The sequence below is a fragment of the Pteronotus mesoamericanus genome, unplaced genomic scaffold (assembly GCF_021234165.1).
Source record: "Pteronotus mesoamericanus isolate MK-2021 breed Mesoamerican mustached bat unplaced genomic scaffold, CSHL_Meso_final scaffold_54, whole genome shotgun sequence".
Taxonomy (NCBI): Eukaryota; Metazoa; Chordata; class Mammalia; order Chiroptera; family Mormoopidae; genus Pteronotus; species Pteronotus mesoamericanus.
This window is the reverse complement of record NW_026555321.1, coordinates 61823817-61840109: the sequence shown is the minus strand read 5'-3', so window position 1 is coordinate 61840109 and position 16293 is coordinate 61823817. Positions and strand designations below refer to the sequence as shown.

The 16293-nt window shown below is 42.4% G+C and overlaps 1 protein-coding gene across 1 annotated transcript in view; it reads right to left on the bottom strand.

Moving 5' to 3' along the window:
* Positions 1-69: 69 nt before the first annotated feature.
* The window catches only part of CNGB3 (cyclic nucleotide gated channel subunit beta 3), a 150589-nt gene continuing 134365 nt past the window's right edge, over positions 70-16293 (bottom strand). Inside the window, 1 exon segment of the mRNA XM_054595285.1 lies at positions 70-216. Within this exon segment, the coding sequence (XP_054451260.1) occupies positions 70-216 (147 nt within the window).

Genomic DNA, 16293 nt, shown 5'->3' with positions numbered 1-16293 from the left:
GGGCCATCTGAGGCATGCAAGGGAGTTCAGACTCAGGCTGAGGGTCATAGGCTGACAACTGAATGCACTTCAGCAAAGGGGTAAAGGGTCTGGCTTTGCCTTGGCTGTCAGTTCATGACGAAGACTCCACTGTTTGGTCACACACTTGCTAAGTGTCTGATTGTAGGTCAGGTTCTGAATTCTGCTTTTTCGGCCCCAGCCTCCACCTCCAGTCATCTGTTAGTGCCATATATCATGAGGGATCTCAGGCCCGATGCTAAACCCATTGCTTTTAGCAAGACCAGCACCCTTGACACTTGTCACAAGTGTGGCTATGTTTGGCCAAATTCTCCAAAAATCTCACAGCACATTACAGTGTCCTTGGAGTTTGGCTATTCCTTTTTTCCTCCCAAGAACTGATCAGTGAAGCAATTGTTATAAGAGGAATTATGCATTCCGGCAACAGGGAAAGGACAGCCAGAGGATCTTCGGGGTTTCCACAAGTAGACTCACCAGGCACCAGGTTTTTACCAGCACCAATTTCCAGGACTGGACACAAGAATTTCAGGAGTTGGGGTTAGTAAACAGGCAAAGTAAAATTTCTTACTGACTTCAAAGAGCTTATGATCTAAGGAAAAGGAGACAGCATGTGACAGGAAAACAACTGGAGCAAAGATGAGGCAGCCTTTTGTGCTTGGTAACATGTCTTTTGCCTCCAGGAATGGAGGTCATGAGCACAGAGGGGAGCCCTGAACACTGCTGCTGGGAGCAGCGGCCCCCTCCACCAGCAGTCATTTCTGTCCAGCTGCCTGGTGACCCAGGACAGCCCTGCAAGTCCTCACAAAGCATGACCATGACCTTTCCTTTTGCTCCTCTGTAGTCTTGTCTGGCCACATCCTCTCTGCCCTGGAACTGCTTCATTAGCGAAGTCCCTCCCTTGGTGCTTGATCAGGCTTTATTTTAATTAACCTCTGGCTCTCCTGTGGAAACACTTCTAGTGCTCTCTGAAGTGGACCTCCTTCTAGGCATGGAGGCAGACAAATGCCCACTTCTGCTTCCAGGTAGGATTTGCTTCTGAAAACTTACAGCTTGGATTCTCATTATCAGATCAGATCAACTACATTCCTTCCAGTGATCATCTTGATCTCCACTTCACCTTGGCCCACCCCTGGGGTCATGCCCTGGACCTCTTCATTATCCCTAAGAAGCCCCTCTGAACCTTAACTTCAAGAACCTTGGTCTCCCACTAACAACCCACTTTCCTCTAGTCCACAACAGCTCCTGCCAATCATTCTCCACTAGTACCTTCAATCAAACCCTGCCATCTCCTGGTGTGGCCTTTGCTCCTCTTCCAGACATCTCTCCTACCATCTCTGTCTGGCCCTCCATGAGCTTTCTGGCTCCAGCCAGGATGTGCCTGGTGTACTAGTGCCTCCTGTAGGTCTCTACTCACTCGGCAGCCTGCTTCCTCACTCCTGCATGTCTTCAGTGAGTGCTGCAGCCACCCTATTTAAAATTGTACCTCCTTCCCCAGTACTTTCCACCCTCTTCCTTGTTTAGGGTTTAATCACATGGTTTCTTGTCCTCTTCATCCACTCACATATAAGTGCTGAGAAAGCAGGGATTTTTGTTCATTTTGTTCACTGCTGCATCCCCAGAGCCCAAAGGAAAGTACAGCATTTAGCCGGCTCTCCCTAGTGGACACGGACTTTGAAGGTGACCTAAGGTTTTATAGTAAAGCCAGAGGAGCCCCAGATAAAGAAATGGGCAGTTTCTTGAAGTCAGAAAGTGGGTGATGTGGTAATATTGCTGATACACATGCTGTAAAAACCTTTTTATTTCATAACTGAATCTCTTTACTCATTTTATACATGGGACAGCTGAGTTCCAAATGTATTGATTCTTCACACTCCTAGTTTAGTGAACTCTGTTCTTAGTACCTTTCTGAAGGACAAGCTAAATCTGAAACTTTCTTCTCTGATTTGGAATATAAATATGATCCTAACATGGCAGCCTTGACTGTCATTTTGCCCCATGAAGTCTTGGTAAATATATTCTTTGAAAAAGTCCTTCTTCAGGTGGAAGCTACTTTTATCAAGTTCATCCAGGATCTTCATGTTTGGGATAGTATAGTACCTTTTTCCTTGAGCTGTGCCATCCTCTGCAGCGATCCTGGACACAGGATTTTGTTTTGTGATTTATGTACCAGAGGCTGGTAGTGGGAATCTTTTAAATTCCCTTTCTGGTCTAAGATTCTGGTAGAAACAACAGAGGCTGATTTGTTTAAAGCTGGGTTCAAGAAACTGCATCAGAGCCTGGTTAACATGCTTCAGCATGCCCTGGGTCTGAATTCTTCATTACTCAGGATTCTGGGTAGACAGGGTCCCTGTACCTCTGTACAGTTGTCATGTACAGAGTGACTGGAGGAGTAGAGCAGCAGTGGGTGAGGGGGTGAGGGGAGGCTATGACCTTTCAGGGTACCTTCCTATCCTCAGCCGAGGGAGCTGTTGTCTAGAAACGTAAGGTTGTATTACTTAATGAAGCACATTTATTTTGACCTTTGCACCACTACTTCTCACAGAAGTTATAAAAACCCATAGAGGAAAACATCAAATTTCACTACAGTGTTTGGGTAAGTAAATAAGAATTTTAAGTACCTTTGGCCCAATTCAATATAATACATTCCATAGCAGTGTAATGATTAATATCTTCCAAAGATTTAAAATATTCCTCATAGAAAAGTAAAAAATATAAATACAGAATAGGCCCAAAATACAGAAAGTACAGACTCCTCTGTTGGTGTTCTATGTAGCAATGTTTCACCTAATGCATAACTGAAATGAAACAGAGTCTGCTATATATTATATTATTGTATGGTTATTTAATACCAGTGTTCAGCTAAAGATGGTTCCTAGAATATGGAGTGGAGTACATGGCTGTACTTAGAGATTTTTAGTAGATTCTGGTACAACACTTGGTGCAGTTGTACACTTTAAAACTAATTTCAAGTTTAAAGTTGTCTCTTTTAGTTAGCCCTGGCCAGCGTGGCTCACTTGGTTGGAGCGTTGTCGTGTAACCAAAAGGCTGTGGGTTCAGTTTTCCAGTCAGGGCATGTACATAGGTTGTGAGTTCAATCTCCAGTCCAGGTGAGGTCTGTGTGCTTACCAGAAGCAACCAATAGATGCTTCTCTCCCTCACACTAATATTTCTCTTTCACTTTCTTTCTAAAAGCAATGAAAAAAATGTCCTCAGGTAAGGAAAAATAAAAAAAATAAAATAAAAAAATAAAATAGAATAATAAAATAAAATAAAATAAATAAAATAAAAAATTGTCTCTTTTAGATAAAGAAAGTCATTGCTTATTTGGACATGGTCTGTATGTAGGGTTGCCAGATTTAACAATTAAAATTTTAGGACATTAAGTTTGAATTCATATAAACAGTGAATAATGTTTTAGTATAGACATGTCCTAAATATGGCCTGAGACATACCTATACTAAAAAGTTATTCATTACCTGGTTGGTGTTTGTACTTTATCTGGCAAACCTTTCTATGTGGCAGATTGTAAAAGTGACCATATCCTTCCCCTTCCCTGTATCCACATTTTTTGCAATGAGACCTTGCAGTCCTCCCAGCAGAAGGTGTATCTCATTTCTCCATCCCTTGGCTGGTCCTCGGACTTACAATACTCTGTGAATAGAACGATGCACCAATTCTGAGTTGACACCTTGACAGCCTTGCTCCTATACTCTCTAGCAACCCTGTATATATATACTCCATGCCTGGGCTAGATTTTGGAGGAGGGGAGATCACATGGACTAAAGACAAGCTGTCCCATCTGAGACACCCTAGACTCACTGCCCCCAGCCAATCCAGACACTGATGCTGGAGCAGAATTAGCTAAGACCAGAAGGACCACCAGCTGAACCCAGCCCACAACCGGCAAACTACAGAATCATAGATGTTATTTTAAGTCACTGAATTGTCGTTAACAAAGGCTAACTGATACAGTCTAACAATGTAAAGCATAGCTGACACTTTTTAAGACTAGAGAACAACTAAAAGGTTTTTTTGTGTGTGTGATTGTTTTTGGGGAAGTAACACTTGGGAATGGATTCAGGGAGTCAGAGGAAATTGCTTGGTGAATAAACACTCAGACTCACAGGAAAAAAAGTTCACTTCTATAAAGAGATGTTGTTTTGCTGCCTTAACCATCTGTGAAGGGTAGAGCTTCAGCTGAATGACCCCTTGCTTTCTTCTTTGCTCTGGCGACTGACTCCTGAGGTCACATCCAGGCAGAGGTGGGGAAGAGGTTTCAGAGATCTATGCATTGTCAAAAGAAACTTGACTAGTCATGTGACTAGTGACTACGGGCTGTGGGGGTCCAGAGAAGAGAGATGTGGGGTTAGTACTGGTGGGGAAGAAAGCAGTAGGGGAAGCTCAGTCTACATCTCTGGCCAGGATAAGGGTGGTGGGATTTATGATGTGGTATTTGAAGTGCTAAACTCCAGTGATTCCCACAGTCAGTTTCTTCACTGAAGTTTTTCTAGTGTCCTCACTAGAGGTGGCCTGCCTTCATTTTGTGGCTCCAGGGTTATAAGGCCCCTCACTGGGAACCTCACCTCTGAGCTCTGCTAAAGCTGAATGTATGGGCACTTCCTAGTTGAGAAGAGTGAAGAAGGTATAGAAGACAGAGACCTGGAGGGTTCGTGCATTGTAAAGCCAGATTATTTTAGCAAAAACCTCAGCAGTAACCCTGGGGCTTGGCAGAGGGATAGAGATATACTCAGGAGCCTGGATCTTGCTCCAACCACATTTCATTTGGAGATTCCATTTACTCAGCTAGTTTTAGCTGAACAAACACTGTTAGTTATGCTATCCTGGAAAAAAGAAAACAACCCACCTTTAAAAAGTATTTTAAATCAGAAAATGTTTTTGAAATTAGTAGGGAAAAAGTCTCCCCATCCACATTTTACTGTGTGCTTACACCTCTCACATACTTCACATTTTTAAGCAAAGTTGGAATTAATATTATCAAGAGTGAATTCGGGGCCTGGGGTCTGTTAGGAACCAGGAGATGATAAGACCATGGGGCTTCTATGAAGAAGAATGAATTCATTAAGATTTGTTGGGAGTAGCGTGTTTGTTATGCACCTAGCAAATAAGCTGAGAACATTTAAGGCTGGGACTCAAGATTTTACTCACATTGCTCCTGGGGCCCTTCTTACCACTGACACTTGAATCCCCAAAACACTCCCCTCATCCCATTTTTCTGTCCCTCTCTCCTATTTCTCCAACCAACATCTGTTTCCTACCATAGTTCATGAAACTAAGTGTATTAGTCTGCAAGGGCTGACATCACAGCATGCTACAGCATGGCACTGAACACCAGGAGTTTATTTTCCCATGGTTCTAAATGTGGGTGGAGCAAGATCAAGACACCCCAGAGTTGGCTTCCCTGAGGCCTCTCTCCTTGTCTGGAGGGCACTGTCTTCCCCCATGTGTCCCCGCACTGCTCTTCTCTGTGCATATAGCCCTGGTATATCCTGGGGCAGACAGCAGAGCTGCCTCCAGCTCTTTGTTCTACAAACAATGCCTCTCCTCTCACCTTCTCTCTGCAGACAGCTTGATGATTTTCACAGATATGTCTTTGAAGCGGCATGGATGAGTTCTAAGCTGTAAGTCCTGTCAGAACGGCAGCTCCAACTTCACACTTGGCAGCACTGGGTATTGTTACCTGCTTTCAAATACTTCCCAATTCAATGGATAGACAGTGATATCCATTTTTGTTCTGAGTGGTGTTTCTTTGAGCACAGGAAGTCAAGCATCTTTTCTATGTTCATTACCTATTTATTTGCATTCAGGAATCTCCTATTAATATTCTCTTTCCCTTTAAAAAAAACCTGGGCTTTCTGTTTTTGTACAAAGAGAGAATAGAGCTCATCTTTGCCTTGTTATAATTTACAATTAAGCAGAAATCAGAAAACAACAGAGTGCTGTACTACATAGTGCTCTCTGATCTGCAAGGACAGTCCCCCTGATGTTAGATTCATCATGGTCTGATGTTTTCAGAGGCAGCTGGCAGAAAGTGAGCAGTACAGAACAGAGGTAAGTGATGGAGAGACATGCTCCAACTATGCCAGGAGGCAGGGAGAAATACCAGAGGAAGAAAGGTAGGTGTTGACTCCAGAAAAAACAAAGAGGCCAGCTTCTGTGGAGGGACTTGTTGGGGTAGTGTTAATTAAATTTGACTAAATAAGATTTAATCAGTAGGGGAACTCATAGGTCCCTGAGCAGAGAAGTCACATGGTCAAAGAGATTGCTATGGTTTGGATGTTGGTACCTTTCTCCCCAGGTTTATATATTGAAATCCTACCCCCCATAGAGGACAGTATAAGGAGGTGTTCTGCCCTCATGAATGGGATCAGTGCCCTTTATAAAAAAAGCTCAAGAGGGATCCCTCACCCCTTCTACCACTTGAGGACACAGGGAGAAGGAGCTTTGTGTGAGCCAGGAAGAGGGCCCTCTCTCATCATGCTGGGCTGTGAGCCTGGACGTCTAGCCTCCAGAGTGGTGAGGAGTCAAGTTCTGCAGTTTATCAGCCACCCATCTGTGGTACTCTATTGCAGCATCTTGAATGAATGAAGACAGTGGTATTTCATTCTATTTTTTATTATGTTTTATTGATTATATTATTACAGTTGTCCTGATTTTTCTGCCTTTGCCCGCTCCACCTAGCACCCACCAGTCCCGGAAGCAATCCCCACACCATTGTTCATGTCCATGAGTCATGTATATAAGTTCTTTGGCTACTCCATTTCCTATACATACTTTACATCTTCATGGCTATTCTGTAACTACCTATTGTACTTCTTAATCCCCTCGCCTCTTCACCCATTCCCCTACAACCCCTCCCATCTGGCAACCATCAAAATGCTCTCAGTATCCATAATTCTGTCTCTCTTCTTATTTTCTTAGTTTGTCTTTTAGATTCAATTGTTGACAGGTATGCATTTATTGCCTTTTTATTGTTTATGGTTTTGATACTCTGCCAGGAGCCGACCTAGCCCTGCTGTCTGACCAGGTCGCAGAGGGACACGGACAATCGCAAGGCAGATGTCCAGAAGCTCGACTCTTGGGACTTTCCTGTCACTTAAGGTTATAATCCCCTTCTTGGGGGTATGCCTGATTGCTCATAGAGCAGCCCCTTTGTATGGTGTTGGGAGAAATTCCAGGGAATGAGACAAATAGGACAGGGGAAAAAAGAATTGACCACTAAGCCCTGTACCCCATTTGAAGAAGTCTATAAGAAAATTAGAGGGCAGGAATTGCAGACCCTCATACAAGCCACAAAATCACCCAAGCCTGCGGGCTATCGGGCCCAGGCGGGGAGGAAACATGGGAAGCCCCAGGATAAATAAAGCCCGGGGAAAATGGGGAATGTAAATGTGGGTGCCTTAAACCACTGTCGAACCATTGCCTTACACAGGGGCATATGTGGACGAAGAAAGAATGGTAGTGAAAAATGGAAAACGTGTGAGGTGGCAGGAATCGAGCTTCCTAGTGGCCTTGGGATGATCAGGACCTCCCATTCTCCAGTGTTATAGAACAAAGGAATCTAAGAATGCTATTAGGAAACAATTAAATAAGTATTATAAAGAAATAGGGTGCTATTATATCAGAAATTGTGAGTGAAAATGTGCCAGACAGGGGTAACCACAGGACTTCCGCAAGGCTTCCGCAAATAACCTTTGCTGAGTATGCTTTAGCAGTATAAGCTTTAGTACTCAAATGCTTAGTTAGAAATATAGACTAAGAGTAATAGAAATAAAGTTCAGCTTAAAGGTAAAAATAAGTGGGACGTTAAAACCCTATGACTATGTGGTGAGGGAAACTGAAAGAACAGATGTCTGATTTATATTAGTACTTAACCACAACTTATGTAATGTCTGAATATAAAGGACTGCCTGCTTGCTGCAAACAGACTGTCTGCAACTCCATACCTGACCCCTCATCATTTCACTGCGCTGACTCCGTCCATTCCAGTGGGACCCTAAAGGTTGCTGGAGCAGGTCTCCAGCGATCTTCTTTACTTAAATAAGTCCCTTTAACATTTCATATAATAATGGTTTGGCAATGATGAACTCCATTAATTTTTTCTTGTCTGGGAAGCTATTTATCTGCCCTTCAATTCTAAATGATAACTTTGCTGGGTAAAGCAATCTTGGTTGTAGGTCCCTTCTTTTCATTACTTTGAATATGTCTTGCTAGTGCCTTCTAGCCTGCAAAGTTTCTTTTGAGAAATCAATTGACGGCCTTATGGGCACTCCCCTGTGGGTAACTCTCTGCTTTTCTCTTGCTGCTTTTAAGATTCTCATCTTTAAACTTCGGCATTTTAATTATGTGTCTTGGAGTGGGCCTCTTTGCATCCATTCTGTTTGGGACTCTGCTGCCTGGACTTGCATATCTATTTCCTTCACCAAATTAGGGAAGTTTTCTTTCATTATTTTTTCAAATAGATTTCTGATTTCTTACTCTCCCTCTTTTCCTTCTGGCACCCCTATGATGAAAATGTTGGACTACTTCAAGTTGTCCCAGAGGGTATTTACACTATCCTCAGTTTTCTGGATTCTTTTTTCTTCTTGTTGTTCTGATTGGTTGTTTTTTTTCCTTATATTCCGAGTCATCTATTAGATTCTTGGCTTTATTCACTGTACTGTTGTTTCCCTGTAATTGTTCTTTATTTCAATAATTAGAAATTTATTTCAAGCCTGACTAGATGTTTTTTTATGCTGTTGAGGTCCTCACTAAGTTCATTGAGCATCTGTATAACCAGTGTTTTGAAATCTGCATCTGATAGATTTCTAATCTCCATTTTGTGTAGTTCTTTTACTGGAGTTTTGATCTTTCATTTGGGCCACATTTCTTTGTCTCTTCATTTTGACAACCTTCCTGTGTTTGTTTCTATATATTAGGTAGAGCTGCTATGACTCCCTGTCTTGGTAGTGCAGCCTAATATAGTTTGTGTTCAGTAAGGTCCAGTGGCACAGCCTCCCCTCTCACCCAAGCTGGGTACTTCAGGTGCACCCTTTGTGTGGGCTGAGTACACCCTCCTCTTGTAGTTGAGGCTTGGTTGATACTGGCAGTTCAATGGGAGAAATTTAGCCAGGCCAGTTAGTTGCAAGAATTGGCTATGACCACTGACCACCATCATCTACCCTCTGTGGAGGGTCAGTTGTGCAGGGACAGGGTGGTGATGCTTTGATGTAGTCTGTAGCTGTCCACTGGGTACTCAGGCTCTGGGTTTTTCTGGATGGTTCAGGCCAAGTTCATACCCCACCTGTGTTTTGTCCAGGGCCACCCTGCCTGAGTTATAGAGCAATCTGAGATGGCTGCTACTTGTGCTGGGGTTGGAGATTCCCAGGTGAAGCCAAGCTGTGAATCTAGGCTGGCTGCTGCTGTGCCTTGCCTAGGGCTACTTAACAGGAGGTATGGGGAGCTGGGGGCTTACTGAGGCCAGCAGTTGCTAGTTTAAAAGGATTTAGAAAGTTGTGAAGCTTGAAAGCCAAGACCAGCCATTCATATGGAAAAGCCACTGTTAACAGCTGTAAGTTGGGTGGGACAGAGCCTCAGGGGATCTCCAGGGTAGGGGTGAACAGTGTTGACCTGGTTGATGGAGTCTCAGATATGGCACCCACCTGCTGGCTTTGTGGCTCTGCCCACCTTTCTATCTGGGAAAACGCTATCCCCCAGCTCTTGGCTTGATGCCAGCTACTTCAGTTCCTCCCTGTATGCTACTGGTGCCTTTCAAGCTGCTACCCTTGTGCTGGAGCTCAGAGGGAGTATGAGTAAGTTTGTGTGTGAGTTCTTTAAGAGGAACTGCTTAGGACTCCAGAAGTTTCTTCCACTGACTCAATCTCTGCTGGTTTTTGCAGCTAGAAGTTATAGGGTCTTATCTTCCTGGCACTGGTACCTTGGACTGAGGGGCCTATTGTGGGGCTGGGACTCCTCGCTCCTGAGATATCCCTCCCAAACTTTTATTCACCACATGTGTATATGGGACCAGCCCATTCCACATCTCCACCCCTCCTACCATCTGGATGGATGTGGTTTCTTTACTTCTGTACTTGTCAGAATTCCATTTGACTTGAATTCTGCCAGTTCTGAGTGATGGTTGTTCTATAATTTATTTGTAATTTTAATGTGGTTGTGCAGGGTGGTGAGCCATGTTTACCTATGCTGCCATCTTGACCAGAAGTCAGATAATGGTATTTTAAAAAGATCTGATGTTTCTGATCCAATCAAAAAATGGGCAAAGGACCTGGTCAGACGCTTTTCCAAGGAGGAGATACAGAGGGCCCAGAGGCATTTGAAAGGATGCTCAGCATCACTAGCCATCAGAGAAATGCAGATCAAAACCACCATGATGTACCACCTCACACCGGTCAGAATGGCCATCATAAACAGATCCACAAACAACAGGTGCTGGCGAGGCTGTGGAGAAAAGGGAACACTAAGTCCACTGTTGGTGGGAATGCAGACTGGTGCAGCCACTGTGGAAAGCAGTGTGGAATTTCCTCAAAAAGCTGAAAATGGAACTGCCTTTTGATCCAGTGATTCCCCGGCTGGGACTATACCCTGAGAACACCAAAATGTCAATACAAAAGAACCTCTGCACCCCAATGTTCATAGCAGCACAATTTGCAATAGCCAAGTGTTGGAAGCAACCTAAATGCCCATCAGTAGATGATTGGATCAAAAAGTAATGGTACATATACACAATGGAATACTACGCAGCAGAAAGAAAAAAAGAACTACTAAACTTCGCGACAGCTTGGATCGAACTGGAGAGCATCATGCTAAGCGAAATAAGCCAGGGGGCGAAAGACAAATATCATATGATCTCACCTATAAGCGGAACCTAACCAACAATACAAAGATGCAAGGAAAATATGACCAGCAACACTGAAAGGAAAAGAAATCAACAGAGACAAGAGGGAAGGAGGGAGGGGGGGCGGGGACAAGGAAGGGAAGGGGAAAGTCAAGGAACATATAGCAAGGACTCATGGACAAAACCAAAGGGGAAGAGCTGAGGGAGGAAAGGAGGGAGGCGGCATGGGAAAGTGGTGGGGGGTAGGCAGAGAAATGTATTTGAAAAAATAAATTAAAATAAAAAAAAAAAGAAATAGACTTCATCGAACAAAAATAGGCACCAAACGCATTTGAAAACTCAGCCTTTAAGCAGATGCATGTACTTGTGGTGTTTTTCTGTGTAATGCAACATCATTTTACGCAGCAGGATTTGATCTATGTGTTTGAGACATAAAAAGGTTAAAAATATAGTTATATATTTAACTTCTTGGGTACAAATAAAACTAAAAAGAGAAGAGAGTTCTTGAAAGCAAGCCACCTTAAATTTTTATTATTTAAAAGACTCTTAAAAAAGTAACAGCTTTACTACATTATAATTGATATATAAAAGAGCTACACATCTTTAATGTACAGAATTTGATGATGGGTCTGGGCATATGCATACATCTATGATACTATAATCAAAATCAAGATAATAAATGTATCCACTATCTCAAAAAAAAAAAAAAAAAGATCTGATTTTTCCCATGGCAAAGGGATTGAGACAGTAGACCAGTGATTAGTGCAGACTATAGGTAAAAAATGAATGTTTATTTGAACAGAATATACTGTAGTGAAGTATGAGCATTAGAATTAAAAAAGAAAGGATAATTAGAAAGATCTGAGGAAAGACTGACTTGGTGACACTACATAAACAAAGGAAGAAGTACTGATTATATTGAGGTCTTATCTGAGATACTGGAAAATGAAAATGATAGTATCTGAAACAGGATAGTTTCGGAGGAGCAATAAATGACAGGAAATGCATAATGGTATTCTATTTTAATTTCTTTATAGGGTGTAAGACCACAGCATAAATTCACAAAATCAGGTTTGTTTTCTTTTTTTTCTCCTATTATTAGACTCTTTTCATGCCTTATTTTCACCTTTTCTTTCTGGCTTACTAATCACTCTTTCTATGCACAAATTCTCTTTTATCAGGAAAGTACTACTTAACAATTTCTATACATTCCCTTCCAGGGGTGTCCAACCTGAAGCCTGTGGGCCACATGAAACCCAGGATGGCTATGAATGCAACCCAACACAAAATTTTCTTTAAACATATATGTTATTGATTATGCTATTACAGTTGTCCCATTTTTTCTTCCTTTTATTCCCCTACACTCTATACCACACCACCCTCCAGAATTCCTCCCCCCCTTAGTTCATGTCCCTGGGTTGTACATATAAGTTCTTTGGCTGCTCCATTTCTTATACTATTCTTAACCTCCCCCTGCCTATTTTGTACCTACTATAGATGATGCTTACTCCCTGTACCTTTTCCCCCATTCTTCCCTTTGTTTTGTTGTTCATAGTTTTTGATCTTCTTTTACTTAGATAAGTCTGTTTATTTAACATTTCATATAGTAAGGGTTTGGTGATGATGAACTCCTTTAAATTTACCTTATCTGGGAAGCACATTATCTGCCCTTCCATTCTATTTTTTAAAAAATATTTTATTTATTTATTTTTAGACTGAGGGGAAGAGAGGGAGAAAGAGAGGAAGAGAAGCATCAATGTGTGGTTGCCTCTCACACACCCCCTACTGAAGACCTGGTCTGCAATCCAGGCATGTGTCCTGACTAGGATTTGTACTGGTGACCCTTTGGTTCACAGGCTGGCGCTCAATCCACTGAGCTACACCAGCCAGGGCTTTCCTTCCATTCTAAATGATAGCTTTGCTTGATAGAGTAATTTTGGATGTAGTCCTTGTCTTTCAGGACTTTGAATACTTCTTTCCAGCTCCTCCTTGCCTGTGAGGTTTCTTTTGAGAAGTTAGCTGATAGTCTTATGGGAACTACTTTGTAGGTAACTTTCCTCTTTTCTCTTGCTGCTTCTAAGATTCTCTCCTTATCTTTAACCTTGGGTAGTGTAATTATGATGTGCCTTGGTATGTGCTTCCTTGGATCCAACTTCTTTGGGACTCTGAGCTTCCTGGATCTCCTGGAAGTCTATTTCCTTGGCCAGATCAGGGAAGTTGTCCTTCATTATTTTTTCCAATAAGTTTTCAATTTCTTGCTCTTCATTTCCTCCTTCTGGCACCACAATGATTTGGACGTTGGAACGTTTAAAATTGTCCCAGAGGTTCCCAAGCCTCTGCTCATTTTTTTAAGTTCTTGTTTTTTCATTCTGTTCTGGTTGAATGTTTATCTCTTCCCTCTGTTCCAAATCATTGATGTGAGTCCTGGTTTCCTTCCCTTTACTGTTGGTTCCTTGTACTTTTTAAAAAATTTCTCTTTGTATTGCCTTCGCGTTTTCCTCCATTTTTCGACCATACTCAACCAATTCATTGGGCATACAGATTACCAGTGTTTTGAACTGCGCATCTGATAGGTTAGCTATCTGTTCATTGCTTAATTCTATTTTTGGAGCTTTGATCTGTTCTTTCATTTGGGCTGTATTTGTTTGTCTCAGCATGCCTGTTACATTGGAAGGGGCAGAGCCTTAGGTATTTGCCAGGGTGGGGCAACCCAGGTTGCTGAGTTGTGATGCTGTATGTGGGGGAGGGGTCCGAGAGGGCACAAGGCCGCTTGCTCTGCTCTTGGCCAGCTTTCAGTCACTTCCCCCACTACCCACAAGCAAATTGGGCCATTCTGGTGCGGATTCTCAGGTGAGTGTGTTTGTGTATATTCTAGGACCCCATAGGTCTCTCCAACGACCCCTCTTGTGAGGCTGGGAATTTCTCCTGCCACTGCAACCCCCACAGATGTTTTCAGCCAGAGGTTTTGAGGCCTTATTTTCCCTCACTGGAACCCTGGATTATGTAGTCTGTCTCGCTCCCCAGCTCTTCCTCTGGTTTATCCGCATGCAAATGTTGGGCCTCCCAGACCGCCAGCCGCTGCCTTGCCCCACATCTTCTCCTACCCGGCTGCCTGCCTCGGCCCCTCCTACCAGTCTAGATGAATGTTTCTTCTTTAACTTCTTGGTTGTCAGACTTCCATACAGTTTGATTTTCTGGTATTTCTGGTTATTTTTTACTTTTAAGTTTGTTGTTGTCCTTTTGGTTTTAGGAGGAGGCAAACTGTACCTACCTACGCCTCCATCTTGGCTGGAAGTCCCCAAAATTCTAAATTTACTTAAAATGTTATGAGATTTTTTTGTAATTACATGTTGCAATGTATTTAATGTGTTGCCTAAGACAGCACTTATCCTTCCAGTGGGACCCAGAGATGCCAAAAGGTTGGACACCCTTGCTTAAACCCTGAAAACACCAACCAAACTTTTGTATAACTTACCATGTTTTTGTGATAGTCTAACACAAGATTAAAAAATGGTGATTCTTCTAAATGCTACATTTTACTATAGTGATTGATATATACATGGTTTACTAAATGATTCTATGTTTTCGGCATTCTGGCTAATAGAATTTATCAAAGCCCTCTCAGCAAAGTGCTATTCAGTGACCATTTTCTGGGGCTTGGAAATGGACTTATTATACAGAACTTAATGTTGTACACTAATGGCATTTGTTAGAATGGAATTGTATATGTGTTATTTCTTCCAATATCAGCTTGGCTTCTTAGGCTCCTCACAGCACGAGACTCTAATAATTATGTTAATGCTATTTGACTTATGACGATAACTTCCTCAAGTGCACCTTATTAACTTGGAGCTTTATAAACATCTATACATGTAGGTTTCACAAATTGTAGGGCTATGTCAGTCTGACATGTGTACAGTCTGTCTTCCTACCCTTATTGCTTTTCTCTAATGCTGAAGATCAAATCTGGCACATTTTGAGGTAAATGCTTGAGAAACATTCTGAGAAATGTCCCTTTTGCTGCCAAGAAGTTGGAGATAATCTGATTTCTCCCATTTGAGTCAGCTGAGCCTGGTCACTGAAGCAGACTGCTTCCTGGGTGGTTCTGCAGGGGCAGCTCACACTCACGGGCCCCCCAGTATCTCTGCTTCCCTGCAGGAGGTAATATTCATATACGTAGAACATTTAACAGATACTAGTAGCACCATACAAGGCTTTAACACACAAAAAAAATATTCTTAAAATTAAAGGTTAGTGAGTCAGAGCCAAGAATAAGCTAATCAAGTGAAGGGAAGAAACATCTTCAAGACGTTTTCTGCTTCAAAAGGAGCAGAAAAACCTACTACATACAATTAGGAGAAATACTAACTGCATGAAGCTATTGACAACAGATAATAGGGATGGTTTCTTAATAATCTTCTTGTTACCACCACATAAAACACTCTTAAGTTCTAGAAACAAAGCCCAAGATTGGCTTGAGGCTTCTCAGGGTCCCATCCAGGTCTTTCCCCCTTGTGAATGAAAGCCACCATATGGGGTACAATGTCTCTGGGAACCAGTGTGATTACATCGAAGGTAATCAGACATTTAATGCTGAATCTTTCCTTTGACTTCAATTGTCAGCAACTCTTCCCTGGTGTCAGCAGAAGGAGCCATGCTGATGATGAGAGATTGACTGAGGTTTCCTCTGGGTGATGCTGCCCTTCTAATCTGCTGGGACCTTTCCCTGCTGGGACAGATCCTGTTCTGTGTCTGGATCTGTCTGGGGGCCTCTCTGCCGGCCCTCTTCCTACATCTTTATGTCCCTGTTCTCTACCCTCTCCTCCTCTGGAATCCTCACTATTTTTTGGAAGAAACAGTTGCAAAGAATTCGTATTGAAACCATAACCAAAGACACTGGAGTCTTTCAATTACTATATGAAAGCTAAGGATGACCATCAAGGCAGGGACAGTCTGAATTCGGTTAAGAAAGGCATCATGTCTGCCTTGCATGCACTGTCATTTGGCTGAGCTTTCTGATGTGCCAGAGAGTGGGGCTCAGCTCCATGTCTGGCTCTCAGGGTGAGCTGGACTGTGCTTTTGTCTCTACCCAGGATTCTCTTCCTGTTGGTCCTCATTCTCCCTAAGTTAGGTGCTCAAGACTCTTCATTTTTAAAATATTTACTTATTTATTTTATAGAGATAACATTTTAAATATTTATTTTTTAAAGAAAAGTATTAGCCAAATACCATAAAATACTATAGAAAGTGTGGTTTTCCTTTTGCATAAGATGATGGCAGAGCCTGAGGGAGAAACTCATATCCCTTCCTCTACAATCATCTCCATTCCTCCCACAGATGCCTGAGCTATAGTTTTAGAACCTGTTGTATTTAGGATCAGCTGTAGAATTTTCATAGTGAAAAAACACACTACGATCTTCACT